The following is a 15,574-nucleotide window of genomic DNA, read 5'->3' as shown; positions in this document are numbered from 1 at the left end:
TCAATCATTCTACTATTCTATTTAGTTTTTTTTTCCCCGCACATATACCTTCTTGGCAATCACCAACGTACCTTGGCCAATCTCCCCGCGTGGGTATGTGCCATTTTCATGTGGAGAAGAAGAAGAAGGAGATCGGCGGTCGAAAGGACTCAACGACATTCACGCGCCGGCACTAAGAGAATACGCCAAGAAACGAAGGCCATGCACGCCTGGTACAACTGGAGTATGGAATCTCCACCCGCTGAGCTTTCATCCACGCGGAACGTCCATTCCTCGTCGCGCGCCTCCTCCGCGCAGGAAGGAAGCCCCGTCAGGACGACGTCCACCTTCCCCGAAGGCAGTGCCGACGTTACGGAGGCGTCATGGGACTCCTCGGCAGGCAGCGAGCGGCCCGGGCGGTCTTCCCTGCGGTTAATGTCCGCCGTCACGCTGGGCATCTTCGGGTTGGCCGCCACCGTGGTCATCGCCTTCCGTATGCTGGAGGCCGGCTCGCCCGCACTGGTGGGAGACGACCAGACTGCCGGGCTCGACGACGTCAGTAGGGAAGAAGATGTTGTCGTCACCATCGACCTGAAGACCGATCTGCCCCCGCTGCCTCAGCTCAAGTACGGCTTCGAGGACGAGCCCGTGCACCTGGAGGACGTCGTGACGCTCGACCTCGACGCGGATCTGGCGAAAGTGGTACGTACAAAGTAGATAAAGGAATCGTGGGGTCGTATTGTAAGATGTACCAGTTGAGCTGGCCGCCGTGATTACACTCTTAAAGCCTGCCGTCGGGATTGCACGACTTATCATTCGTAGCTTTCATCGCGCTTCATGCCATGATCAGCAACCCCGTACATTATCTCGAGGTGGTAGCTAGCAGCACAGGTTGGTAATGTATGTTGGCGGTGAGTTCACTGGAGCTACATGACCATAAGCGGGCGGAGGGGTCACAAACGAAGCGCGCGAGCAAAGCTTCCCTTGGAGTCCTAGCGCATGGTTTTTACCGTTGGGACAAACTACTGTCGTGACGCTAGTTCTCGCTCTTTAGACCGCAGCCGACGGCACTGACCCTCAGGACGGTGGTGATAGCAGGGTTGCCGCTGGCAACGGCGACCAGACATGGCCGTAGTAGGCCCGACGTCTCTCCCTCAGGCGCATTTCTATGGTTGAAGATGGGTTGAAGAAACTTGCAACGCGCCATGGTTACGAATACTTGCAACGATGCTGCTGCTATACATATATACTATGGCGTCCTACCAATTGGAAGGCGCCTGTTGCATTTGTCTAAGACATTTTAGGGCCTCTCTTGAAAGAACTCTCTTGAATAGTACTCGATATAGCCCCATTGGCAGGAGCACTACTTCTGATGACTTCTTACGGAGCACGTTACCACGTCTTTAAAGAGAATCATAATTGTACCACAACAGACTCAATAAATTAGGCTACCCTGTAGTCAAAACATGTTGCGAGGGCCGTAATGTCCCTCCATATTCAACCCCTTCTATTCTTTCTCTTATCCTTCTCGTGTTTTGCTCACTATTCTACCTCTCTCCCTTTGTCCATCTTGGCTTGGCTTCTATTTTCGCTCCGTTTTCCTCACTCTCTTGTTTCTTCTCTGTTACTTCTTCCTCTTTGTCTCCTTATTCTCTTCGCTTGCCTTCTGTCTTCTTCTCTTCATCATTCTCCTCCTGTACGTTCATCTCGTCGTGTTTTCTCTCTTGGCTTGGCTTGCCTTGCTTACGGATTTATTACAATTACTACTACTGGCATCTGCTACCCGACCACGCCGGGCGGGTACCCAGTAGGGGCTGTCACCTTAAAAGAGGGCAAGTAACTCGCAAGGAGGAATCCTCAAGATGACGTGATTCGTGACGAGACGTATCTATTGTGCCACGCATGCAGCCGGACCCCAAGTGCGGCGAGTTCCGGTTCTCCTTCTGCAGCGAGTCCAAGGGCGGTGCTTACTTCGACCCGGCGATGGACGCCTGCATGCCGGTGACGGGAGGACCGATCTACGTGTGCAACCGCAGCCCGAACCGGTTCACCTCGCTGCACGAGTGTCACCGCGACTGCGTAAAGGCCAGCCGGCCGCACAGGCGTTGCATGGTCACGCCACAATTCTCGCACTGTGAAAAGTGAGTATTAAGTAGCAAGAAGCCCGCGAGGTTTGTGGCAAACGAAGTTATGACTTTTGAACAAACTCACGGATTAACTCAACTTACGAGTAGCACATCTCTCTCAAAAGACAGAGATGAAGTTTCAACAGAGAAATGCCATTCCAAAAGCATTGTATTAACAAATCCTAAGATACAGGCCTTTCCTGAAAATATGCGGCATTTTTTCGATTTTCTTAAATATTCGGAACCTATGGCAAAGAGGTTTCACACATGTAAGATCGCGCCTCGTACACAACCTCGCCGGCTCTCCCCTTTGTACTTCCCGCGTGGTTCGCGCAGTGCAGCGAGCAACAAATGCGGAAGCAATTACCGGCATGGGGAGGACGCCACTTTGGAACGCAGCCGTGACGCCTCGGGCAGAGGGCGCGCGTGCGGCGTGGCCTTGCCGTCCCGAAAGGGGTGGTCTCCCTCCCACCGCGACTGATCAAAGGACGGATCCGCTGACTGATAGCGTTGTAGCCATGCGGGGAGGTAAACAAAGGTCTTCCGGTCGGACGCAGCACGCGAGGGTGGCCGCCCTGAGGCAGTTACGCACGTGCATGCACTTAAAGGGCCACGGACCACCCCAGCTCAGCAGACACTCTCTACCTCTCTTTCAGCGAGCCTCCTCTCCTTCCACTCCCTCCTCGAAATTTTTCTCTCCCGCTCCTCGTCGAGTAGGCTCGGCAAGGCAAAATCACCCCTTCCTTCTCCGGTGTAAGCCGGAGGCGTGGTGTCTGTGGAGTGCGTCACAGGCGACGTCATGGCCCCGCCTTCAATAGAATTCTTTTCTTGGTTTTTGCATTTTCTCCGCACACTGAACGATCGAGAGGCGCGATCGGCTCGACCACCTAGACTTGTTAGCGAGCGCATCCTTTCATACATCTGTTTGTCATTCCCAGTTAACGAGCCACCTTTTCATTTTCTTTTTAGGCCTCCCCACCGTTTCACGAGCGGAGGGGCGGAAGTCGGTTGTGTTCGAAACACACGGCGAAGCGCGGACCCGGCAACCGCCCGTTTGCTTTTCTCCATGCGTGTTTGTGTTCTGTGTGTTTGTGTCTTTTCTCCGCTCCAAAGCATATGTCATTCATTGGAGTCAAGGCGTACGCAAGATGCACGAAAGATAAGCGGTATGTGTGCGGAGCGGTAAAGTGGGCGAGCGAGGGAAAGGCTCTGCTGCACTACTAATTAAAACCTTGTTTTGGGGGGCTCGCATAGAAGAAAAGAAACTGAGAAGGGAGCGCGCACGCAGAGCGTCTCGTGACGGGATCACGGCGGAGGGGGGGGGGGGGGGGGGAGGGGGAGGGGGGGGGGGCGAGCCAACTCCCTCAGTTTTACTGTTTTTTTACTTTTTATGGCTAGGGTTCAAGGCTGTCGCCGCACGCTCCCTCCGCAGTTTTTTTTTTTTTTGTTCCTTCATGCGGGTTTGTAGGCATGAGCCAGAACAGAAGGCGCTGCGGAAAGCGTTGTGCAGACGACGCGACGCCAAGGCTACGCCCAACCTTCTCCCGTCAGTCAGAACGATGCACCAATGGAGTGCCTTTAGCGAAAGTAGCCACCCTTGACGTCAGCGGGGTGCAGAGTAGTGGGCGGGGCCCGTTTTTGAAGGAAGGAAAGAACGAACGGGCTTTGATTTGAATTTTCGCAGCTTTTCGGGGCGCGCATGGCTCTAGTATTTTGCAGAGGTTATCTTCGATGCCTCATCTATGCAGTGGGCTTGTTTTTCAAAAATGTCCGGACCCTGGTCAGTGGCCCTTTAAGACTGGAGAACGTTTTACGAATGTTTTCTTGGTTTGTTTATTTATTTATTCAAGCCCTGGTTTCGAGGCTATGCACAACCCACAGGGCCGTGGCTACTGCGAAATTAAGTAGCGATTGGTTGATCAAAGACTGGGGCGGGTCAAGAAAAATGTCCGCCCCAGCGCCTTTGTTTATGTTAGAAATAAAAACGGAAGGAAAAGCCAGGAATGGCAGTCGCAACGAGGCTCCGTGCTTAGCACGTACGGAAAACTTCTAGGCTCTAACCGAGACCGCCGGTCGATGAGTAAGATTTTCCGAAGTTGTATCTCTGTGTGAGATAAGTGCCCTCCAAGTTACAGTACTTGAACGTCTGTGTGACTTCACGCTTCTGCAACTGAGTTTGCCTTGTATATACTCTGTAAATATAATTTCCCTTTCGTACCTTCTGCTTCTGGACTCCTGTGCTTCAAGACACCACCGAACAACTCACGTTTGGAGGAGGCTGAACTCCCCCGAATAAAAGCAAACGAACCTGAAGAAAGCAAGAGAATTTACTACACACATCGAAATTCTCTTTAGTAAACGTTCCTCATTACCTTGTCCGGCAATTATCGGTTCATTGCACTAAGTCACCTCTTCGGATCGAGTTCAGGCGCCGTATCTCGTGCCCAAACAGTTGCCAAATAAAAAGGGATGTTCTGAACCAGCTAGAAATCTCAATAATATCTGCGTATATGCGTACTTTAGGGAAGTTGGAAGACCTGATTAAGGTTCTGGTTTTTTAAAAGCCACATGCAACATCACTGCAACGCTCCATTTTCAGTTTGACGCCTACACCCCACTGGAGGTTACTCAGCGACGTCTGACTCTCTATCGTGTTAAGGAAAAGATAGCGAGGATTACACCCGTCAAATCGCTTATGCATAGTATCACCGAAATGCCGTAATATTTAACCTCTGTGCACAATTTCTAATATCCTGTACATTTTGCCTGCCTGAGACATCCCGCTTAGGAGATCCATATTGCATTTTCTTGGATTGGCTTCTTTGAACACTCTGCATGCAGGTATATTGACATTTTAGTAGTGCATATGCTGGAAAAGAAAGGTTGCTGCATTTTTTATTGGACAACATCCAGCAAATCTACTGATAGCCACCACTTCACGTATTCACCTTGAGACGTAGCGTCTATATAGAGGGTCGGTAATTAACCTGAAGCCAGACAGCCGAATTCCGGGGCCGAATTAAACGGCGCTGTCATTACTGTTTACAGAGCTTGTGGAGCAGATGTTGTGAAGTTGTGAACAAACACGTTTTTTCTAGTAAAAAAAATCTCTAATTTCGTGTGTGCGGTCGCACTCGTCGCTTGTGGTGCTATTTGTGCATAATTGTTACGTTGCGTAACGAAAAAAAGAAAAAGAACGAGACAGATAAGCAAGCAAACTCGATTTTTTTTACATCCTCTTCGAAATCAAAAAGGAGAAATATTTGTTGTCTGTCAATGAAATGCGAAGGGAAAATTTACCGATGGTCATGAAGCCAAAAGGAGCAGGGAATGGCGGAAAGTCAGATGGGTGGATGATATTAGGAAGTGTGCGAGGATTAGGTGGCCGCGCCTAACACGGGGGCGATGCTAATTAGGGTGATATTGAAAGTGTAATAACTACGACGAGCAGCGACCATGGTCCAACAGAAAAAGCGCTTTATTTTCCAAAGCAACGCGTTCTTATCACCGGTAGCGTGCCGTGCGCAGCTTATCAGCAGCGCAGAATCATCGTCCCGGAGCCGGCTTGCTAGTCGCTCGCGCTATCACAGAGAGGTCATTCTGTGGCTGTAGATGGGCTGATGATGATGATTAATTTCTATATGTTTGCTCAGCCACTAAGTTGCATTGACGGTAAGAGCACCTGGGGTACTTGCTCAAAGGAAGAAGGGCTTCAGTCGACATATGCCAATTTTTTTTCAGTTGTGCGCCTATGTATGGTTCTTGGAAGCTACCTTATTTAATATGGGTTACCTTATAACTTACAACTTCTTATGACTTATAACTTCTTATAACTTCTTAGGAGTAATTCTTTTTTGATAAATGTGTGCTTAGAAATTATTCCTTTTCGCTTTCCTGCCACGTCTGTGGTTAAGCTCTTAAAATTTATTAGTGGTTCTTGATGGTTGAAGAATTGTTCGTGCATTGCTTGCTGTTGTCTCCTCTGAGGGTCACGCTCGCTGCACTGCACTGGGATGGGGGTGGGGAAGTAATGAAGATAGAGTAGGGAAAAGCTCTTAAAATGGGACCTACCTGAAACAAATAAGTACTTCCCTCATTGTGCCCTCATGGTGTAAGGTTTCAAGGCAGTGTATCTTCTCTATTGCATGCGCCTTGAAATGTCAATGTTGTTCAGTCAACCTGCCTGCTTCGGTTTAATCTGCGCAAGGATTTCAAAATTCTCCTAAGGTCTTACATCTATATTACGCAGGGGTCTCGCAAGCGGTTGGTGGTTCTCGAACGGCACTGACTGCGAAGAATGGCGCTTCCCGCTTGGCATGTGCCCTGCCCAAGGCAGCTCGGTGTTCGCCACCGCGCGCCAGTGCCGAGACAACTGCCTGCGGCCAAGGGACAAGCTGGAGTGCTGCCACAAGCCCGAGCCGCAGGTGTGCACCCCCGGGCAGCTCAAGTACCCCTACTTTGCCTTCGTCGGCTACGACGGGGGGTTCAGGTAAATCGCACGCCCGAACGTCTGTGTTGATTGGTGACTCTCGCTGCCACCTCAACCCGCAAGTAATTGCTAAAAGCTGATGTTTTTTGTTTTTTTTGACAACGCAGAAAGCTCCTCTTGCATATAATTTTTCAAGCTGGAATGGGAATCAATGAGGAGTGATCTCTGAGGTTACAACAGTTCCGAGATTGTAGAGCCGTTGTCAGAAACACAGGCCACTGGCATGCTGCTCGGCACTGCGGCGTGGCTGGTGTTGGCTCACCAGCGCCCAGCTCTCTCGAAGGCGAGAAGAAAATGTGAATGGCTTGATGCAATACGCGCTCGCCCTTCCATTCCATAGCTTGGGTCTTCTCTGAGGGATATGAGATCTCTGGTACGTAGCTTAGAAACCAACTCAGTCCAATAGCAAAACACGGCGAAGAATATTGTGTATATTTGTCACAATGGTTCTATCCATATGCCGTTTTACCAGCTCGAATGCATGCAGTCCTTTAGACGCTAGGTTAGGAACTGGAAATGGGAGAGCAAAACCTGACCCAATGTCTTACCGACCTTAAGCTGTTATGATACGAATTAACGTATAGTAAAACACAAAGTGCCACCTACGATGCGTGGTGATACGAATGTTCGCGATAGCAATCGCGAGGCCCGAGTGCGTTTCGTAGGCGCCGAAGGCACGGAGATGAATTTTCGACACCGGAGGCCGCATTTTCAGCGAAAACCCCCTACACCTGCCGAAGGAGAAGGAAATAACGGCAGGATCGGACAACAGATACGAGTATTCTCTGAAAGCTGTGAAATGGTTAGACGATTATTCTTTTATTTGTTTTACATTTGCGTGCTTTGCATTTATAGTTTTGTCCTACCTCTCTTCCGAAGTCGCTAAGCAGGATTCCCCGAGTTTGCTGCAACTCGGAAACTCCCCAATCACTGGCGAAGCCCTCACGTAAATAAGCTAATGGTACGAAGACATAAAATTCATCCCTCGGCCCGCCTAGACCTTCACTAGCTTATGAAGACTTAATCTTGGTTTGTCACTACTTGATCGTCCCGTCAGGTGCTGCGCCGGTGGTCTACAAAGTACGACTCACGTGATGACACTGTCGCTGCCGTCTGTCATTTGTTTATCGTCCCACCGAGTGCATTACCTGTGCAAGCTAGTTACGGAAACAGTTTCAGTGCATTTTGTTACACACTTCGTGCTTATTCATAATAATTTAGAGACCGAAAAATGAGCACTGAGTGCGCTTCAGAATAATTTGTAATTCATTACATTTTCTTTGGCCCGCGAGAGAACCATACTATCGGGTTATAAGTGGTGGCGTAGACTTCATGCGAAAATTCCCCGTCGGGCGGACCTTTTCCTTTTAACGTGACCTGGTACACGGCGCGTGTTACCTGACAGGGGCGGTGTTTTGGGAGATTAGCTTTGAGCAGTATTGTGTGAACAAAACTGACGTAACGGGTGCTGCAGCGGGAGATGAGCGGCGAAAGGTTAACTATCCCGTGAACCTAGTTTCAGCTTCTTTCGTGTAAGCAATAGCTGTTTTTATCAACAACGACCACTTTTGCACCTGTGACCAGAGTGAAATAAAAAAATGCTAAGAAAAATAAACGATCCAGCACCACGAAGTAGCCGTGCATACAACTTCACCCGTCCAATTCTATTTGTCGCAGCATGTTTGTTAGCCTGTTTTCAGTGTGTTTACTATTTTTGGCCCCTGCTTTTAACTTCTTGGGCAGGATCGGGAGCTTGGCTCTAGTGCATTTGAATAGCTTTTAGGCTACAATAGGAGAGCAGTGGTTACTGGAGGTTTATGGCAGGCTGACTAGAAACGATTTTAAAATTTAAACCTTGCGGCAGCTGTGGCTTAGGTCGCTTCTGATCATTTTTAACGCATTTCTACGGTAATGCGGATATATGTTCAAACATTACCCAAAACAGCGTTTTTTAGAAGGACATTTGAACAGTCTGTCTAGACTTAAATGATCTCACACTCATGCCCTGCTAGTTTTTCAGATAACTACCCTCGTACAGCCTTTGCTTGAGCGGCAAATTTATATCAAAAGCAACTGTCCCCAAACACCCCCTTAATAAAAAAAAAAAACGATTTTCAACGCAAAGCTAAGAAGGTTACCCGAAACAAGCAAGCGTTTATTATATGCCTGTACTAGCCTTTTCCGTTCAAATTTCTTCTTGTTAAAGTTGAACTACCTGAAACCAAAGTGGCGGTGAACGGCGTACTTTTTTCAGTTTTCCTGTGTTTGATTCATGCAGTAAATGGCGTATTTTTTTCTCCATATCGGCATCTCAAGCATTTAAGCGACTGAACCTAAGCTGTTGCTCCTTTTGACGTAGTTTTCCAGGCTCATGCAATATAATCCCCTTCATTCTTTAATAACGTCTGCGTCGGACTTTGAAGCTGCTTTTAATTTAATGTATCGGTTGTCGACACATTCCACGACGACCAGGACGCTGTCACGAACAAGGAAACGTTCCTCAAAATAAGCACGTCCGCCGCAGTCGTGGCAGAATCCAGAGCCATTACTTCTGCACAGCGCATCGGAGGCGTCCCTTAGAGAGCTACTCACAGTTGTCAGGTGACGTCCAACGTAGCCGACGCTTCCCTGTAAACTGCTGTTCTGCACAAAACTGAAGACACAGATGACTTGCCCTTCGAAGGTGAGCAGTTCAGTCCCGCCATGCAGCCCCCGCTGACATGGGTTGTCGCCTTGCTTGTCGCGCAGCCGATGTTTCGGACCAGCGAAAGTGACGCCGGAACAATTTCGGCCACTCGAAGTGATGGCCCAAGCTGCTGCGGCTGCGAACACCTCGCCTTCACGAGAGTTCCTTGTTGAATTCGGAGGTTTCACTGTTCACAAGTCTTCCCTCGTTCACTTGTTCGCAGGCTCGCCGTAAATTTTTTATGCGCGTGCAGACTACGGTTGCGCCCCGCCCAACCTGCTTGTCGGTCGCAGCAAAGCCATGCTGACAGGCCCTTACAGTCTCCACCTTACGACGTATCTGAGCATCACTGTCGAAAGCGCATAACGCGCTGGCGGCCGTTGGTTTCTTATCTCGGACTGCGTTGGCATAGAAACACCATAGACTCCATTCTAACCATGTCTCAAGCAGCAAAGCGCCATTGGCGCGCCACACAAGCCAACAACAAGCCGTTAGCCACGGGTGACGACGATGACGAAGCGGCGCTTTGGAGCGCGCGCCATTCTGCAACAGCATCTTATCAGAGAACTGTTTCAGCTCGCCTAGCCGCGTGCTGTCATTGAAAGAAGCGTAAGGGTTCAAGAAAGAATGCACCACGTGCGCACAGTTCGCCTTCAATCCTGGATAGAGAGATTGCCGGAAAGTGGAGACACGCTTTTGACGCGCCCAAAAAGGACGTCGAAAACGGCTTCCGCGGAATATGTAGCGGTAGAATCACAATTTTACGATGTGCAATGCTGCGTTGATGACGCTAGGCGCCGCTTAGGCTATGCATTGGGCAGTGGAGTACGTTTGAAATGCGGATGCGGCGCTCGTATGGTGCACTTTTATCAACCTACGTAGCTTTGCCTCGACATTTCGTAGCGTAGTGCGTTTGCGCATTCCGCGCTATTTTCGTTCATTGGCAGCTGTCGCGCAAATATCGGGCAATATTCGGGCGAGCGCGGAACCTGGGCCATCCTGAAATAGCAGCCCTGAATTCGTTGGTTGGAGCTTGGTTGGCTTGCGAGATTGTAATGGCACGCCTTCTCTCGTGGGTGGGACGCGGGGCAGCACCAAGCGAGAGTGGGGCGTTGGGGGGGGGGGGGGGGGGGGGGGGGGCTGGTGGATGGTTCATGAGTGGCGATTCTCGTGGGTAGCTGGCTTTCCCGCTCAGTCTCTAAATACGACTTCGGCGTCTTTTCTCGTTCCACCACTGTGGGAACTTGCGTGAGTGTAGAGGTTGTAGAGGACGAAGGTGGGTGGAAGGGGCTAGTGGATAGTGGAGAGTAAATGTTAGTGGCAGTGGGGTGGAGAGGTGGATCGCGGTGTCAGTGGTGAGTGGGCATTCAACTATGAAGTAGCTGCGGCAGAGCGCTAGCTGCTGAGTGGTGCATCTTGCGGAGGTTGGCCAGAGGGCTCCTGGCGGCTTCACCCTTCGGCGCCAGAGCGAAGAACAGAAATACGCTGGAATTTTTGCTTCGTGACACTGGTACTGCTTTCGGTGTAAAACGGCGACGCGGCCCTGCCGAGGGAAGCGGGAAGCAGAGCGGGCCAGTGAGAGTGCGCGAGGTACAGTCTTTGTCAAAAGTAACCAGGCTGCACATTTTATCTTCTCTGTCGTATATTAAGGGTATTACGCCAGCGCTCAAGCTCTAAATCTCTGTATGGTAAGAAGAACCCCTGTTCTCACCTTCAAAGAACTTTTTGATCTTTAGGGAAGCCGTGAGGGCTCTGTTATACGAGTTAGAAGCAAATCATGCAGCCTAATTACTTTTGACAAAAGCTATACGTCACAGTATTCTGAGTGCTTCACCGTTTCTTGGGCGAGAGGTCTAAACAGGCGATGCACATTGGAGAATTCACATTGGAGAATATGCTATTTTGAGCACTCCACCGCTAGGGCGCAAAGGAGGTTCAGTGGCAGCCTCACTGACAAAGGAAATTTATTTTCATCCTGGAAACATAATAAACCGAATGGATGACAATGAGGTCTGGTAAATATGTGATGGAGGTCACTTGATGAAACTATTCGCGCTGTAGGTAAGAGCGGAGAGCAGCCAGTGGCGTTGTTGGTTCCTCGGCGTACACGAACTATGTGTGCACTAGCAAAGCTCAAAAAGAACTATGGGGACGCTTATGTGACATTAAGAGCAGAGTGCGTTAGCATTAATTTCACGTTCGTCGCACCTTCCCTCGTAACTTCTGCATATGTTTGCGTCAGTTTCTTTACAATTCTCTGTCCAACAGCATCCATATTCAAACTGCTAGCTGCAGTATCTGGTATCCGCTGTGCTATGAAGGAGCGGATTTTTGGGTACATCGCAACTTTTTATTTAATTTTTTTTTACATTTTTTCTTGTATCACAGAAATTAATTCATTTAAATCCATTTCTTTCGAACATTTTTCTTCAGTACCTAAATTATCGTCTGATGTCGAAATTCCATTCATTGGTGTCGCTTTCAGCACCATTTCTTCTTCGTGGAGCGTACGAGCAGGGCTATATGATCGGTGAAATAGAAAGGCATATATTTGTTTTGCCTCATCATTCCATACCCTTTTTTTCGTAAAAGTGATTTGTCTTCATCCAAGTCGCAGCGAGGCATATAAAGCAGGTTTGGCATACATATACAGGGTGTCCTAGCTAAAAGTAACCAAGCTTTTTAAAAAGACGAAGTGTCCTAGCCCCAGTGAGACCATTTGAGGGTTGTTGCCAGTCGCGTGTCCAAGTCTGCGGTATTTTTTTATTGTGCAAACGTAATTAATTAGCAGAGACTGATTAGCTAACTTTTTAATTATTGCCTTTAGGAAGAAAGTGTCAGTGCAGGAATTGTAGATCCCATAGAAAAATAACCGGCTGCGGTGTTTCCAACCAAGTGCCACTGATACAGCTTCTTTTATTTGCCTTAAAATAAAGCCCGCGAAATACAAAAAGAACCACGTGATAGCGAAGCAGTTTCAGCGCTCCCAGACGACCGATGAAACAACGACATTCGCTTATCTTTGCAACGCTGTCCCGAACGGGGTTCGGCGTTTTGCGATGGTTGCGAGATATACGCCAGCAACTCTCGCATGGGCGCTAGGTCGACCGCTCCTTCAGCGCGTGACGGTGCAAGTTCGGCGGCACGGCCACATGCCTATCACTCGAGGCGAGGTTTCGCGTGAAAAAGCGCTCCATGCGAGCCGCGCTTCACTTCCTTCAAAGGCAGCGCCCGCTTACTTTTCATGACGCATAACTCGCCACCACCTCAAAACGCCGAACCCTGTTAGGGGCAGCGCTGCAAACATAAGCAGATGTCGTTGCTTGACCGGTCGTTTGGGAGCGTTGGAACTCCTTCCTTATCACGTGGTTCTTTTTGTATTTCGCGGGCTTTCTTTTAAGGCCAATAAAAGAAGCTGTATCAGTGGTACTTGGTTGGAAACACTGCAACCGGTTATTTTTCTATGGGATCTACAATTCCTGCATTGACACTTTCTTCCTAAACGCAATAATTAAAAAGTTAGCTAATCAGTCTCTGCTAATTAATTACGTTTGCACGATTAAAAAAATACCGCAGACTAGGACATGCGACTGGCAACAACCCTCAGTTGGTCTCACGAGGCTAGGACACTTCGTCTTTTTTAAAAGCTTGGTTACTTTTAGCTGGGACACCCTGTATATCTTCCGCAATGTCCCAGAAAAAGCGCTCGGTGCGAACAGTCAAGCTAGTGGGCCATTAGAGAAACGAAAGTAATGAACGACCTGTCTCACAGGCCTCATGTGTCGCTTAGAGGACTGCGCTTTCACCCTCTGCAGCCGGACTGGTCGCAGTGCGCTCACTAAAGTTTGTACTTTTCACAAATCTCCATGAGGTGAAAAGACCACGCATGTAATACTCACGGGTGAGTAGCGCCGTAGCAATGCGGTGCGGCTGTGAACTGGGACTTCTGTACTATTAAAGATGGACGTGGAGTGGGAGACTCCTCGCTTCAGCTAGTGTTTTCACATCAACAGACATCAGGTTCCCGAATGGTTTACTGTAGGGTACGCGCACATTGTACATCCGCACCCCTTTCTCATGTGAAACGTGGGTTTTTCAGACACTCCGATTTATATTTGGGGAGTTTACATGCCGAAGACGTGAACGCTACGCCCCTCGTCCCATAAGCATATAGGGCCGCACAACGTTGACATTTCCCGCTGCCGGTCTTCCCTGAGCAGAATCCTCAGAGGCCACCATATGAAAACGGAACAATTTCGTTACGACGTGCTGCAGCACCAACGCTAAGGGTAAAATTGTTTCCTGCTAGTAACTGTCCTCGTATAGGCCTTAAGAAAATGTCCAAGGCGCTGCCATATAGGACACTGGGCTCTGCTCGTTGAACAAGATAAAGCTGAGGATTAATTTACCCTACGCTTTCCTCATGTTCTGGAAAATCGGTTCCTTCGATAGTGCTGAAAACGTATTTAGGTATTGCACTTTAGTATGATGCAGGACGAATGCTTCAGTGCGTAAGAAAATACTAGTGTGGCTTTCTACAGCCAGTGTTCGTCATTTTAAAAATTCGTGAACTAGCAATAAATTGTAAAATACGCGCGTGCTGCTAGGTTCGGAGATGAGGCGCAGCTTCTGTTTTCGCAGGTGTCTGGAGGCGACCGCGAGAACCCTTTCAGGATACCAGTGCCTGACCGGAGCCAACCAATTCGACTCGGTCGACAGCTGCAACAGCACCTGCATCGACGGCCAGCACGATTGAAGTGCACCGCTGGCGCCGATTCCGGGGTCTATTTTTGCGTATTCTCGCTATAAGGAGGCGCTTTTCTCTTACGTAGACTATACATTATTAAGCACATGTGTCGAGCGACTTGCGCATCCAGGAACGCAGTGCTCGAGAGCGATCGCTGGACTACTTGTTCGATTGGTCTATTTGATGTCTTTAGAGAATGAATGTCAATGCGGCGTTTGCAATAACACCAAAACAAATTTTTGATCTCAACCGGCCTAGCTTGAAAAATGCCTCTGTATTCAATTCCGGTGTGCTGTGTGGATGGTACTTTGTCGTTGCGTGTTTAGTAAGCGATGCATTTCTACATAGGCCATGCGTTACAAGGCCAAATATCAGATGAGCAAGAACACACTGTAGGCGAATCTGCCAATATAGGAACTTTAATGTCATATGTGCGAACTGAACTCCCACGCTCAAAACTTCATCTTCACTGCAAAGGAATATATCTGGCACATGCTGCCAGCAAATTTTTGCTTTATGTGACAAGGTAAAAAAACTGCACCCTGGATTCATCACGTTTTCAGACCGTAATAAAATCTGCCGAACTCCGCATGGGAGTTAATTCAATGACATTTTTGTTCGGCTTATCTACTTGAAGTCGGTTCCAGATTATTTATGAGTATGTGTGAAAGGACCTGGAGTGTGTTTAACTAACTAACGACTTATTCGTATGATCATTCAAACAGCATAGAACGCTTATGACGGTCTTCACAATCTAGCTCATGCAGTGTATGTCCTATCTCCTGAACCACTAGCTAAATCGATTGAAGACCTTGCGAGCCACCTGCTGGGAGTTGACTGCTGCCCTCATTTGACTCGGTTCGCGTTTCCGATAGCTGGTACCCTGCCTTTAATGCAAGCCCCTAATTTTATCAGTGCGAACCACCTAGTCAGTGTCGTCCCGTATCATCGCCGCTCGCAAAACATGGCATATATTGTATGTTTATAATTTAGGCTGACGGCTTGTCTTCAGTCTTGTCATTACCTGAAATGCACGGATGGCGTCTGAAACAATCATCCTTCTAATATAAAACTTCCAGTTTACGCCAATCGCTTAAACGAGATACAAATCTCAATTATGCTGTGCAAGTGATTTTTTCAAATAGCGGCTACAGCTTGAGAAAAAGCGCGGCTTCTTCCTCAAAATATGCACGCCCATCGGTGAAACTGCCGTTATTTAAAGTAGAGTTGCGATGTACGCTGCACAAATATACATTGCTTGGGCTTGAAACTGCACATTAAGTAGTGATTACGTTTGTTTCTTTTTTACCATTTTAACAATCAACCAATTAGCTAAGAAATTTTTTTGCTGGACATAACACAAAAGGGCCAATTAAAAAGAACAGATCTTCATTGTTGAAATTTATCTTTATTTGTAAATGCGAAAAACACCTGCCTTCGAAGACTTCATATCTCAGTCGCGACGCCTGCTATTTTCATTGATAGCGTTCTGAAAATAAGCGAGAAACCCACACATCACGAGGCCTCCCCTGTATTAAAGTATAAAC

The 15,574-nt window shown here is 48.4% G+C and overlaps 1 protein-coding gene across 1 annotated transcript; it reads left to right on the top strand.

The window, feature by feature from the left end:
- The first annotated feature begins 201 nt into the window (after nt 1-201).
- On the top strand, nt 202-14,036 carry LOC149331898 (uncharacterized). Its single transcript, XM_089557437.1, has 4 exons — nt 202-678; nt 1,888-2,120; nt 6,355-6,594; nt 13,922-14,036. The coding sequence occupies exons 1-4, from the start codon at nt 202-204 to the stop codon at nt 14,034-14,036; spliced, it is 1,065 nt and encodes a 354-aa protein (XP_089413563.1).
- Nucleotides 14,037-15,574: the final 1,538 nt, after the last annotated feature.

The sequence above is a fragment of the Amblyomma mixtum genome, chromosome 8, assembly GCF_055824585.1.
Source record: "Amblyomma mixtum isolate Tamu chromosome 8, ASM5582458v1, whole genome shotgun sequence".
NCBI classification, from domain to species: domain Eukaryota; kingdom Metazoa; phylum Arthropoda; class Arachnida; order Ixodida; family Ixodidae; genus Amblyomma; species Amblyomma mixtum.
This window is presented reverse-complemented; position numbering and strand designations above follow the sequence as displayed.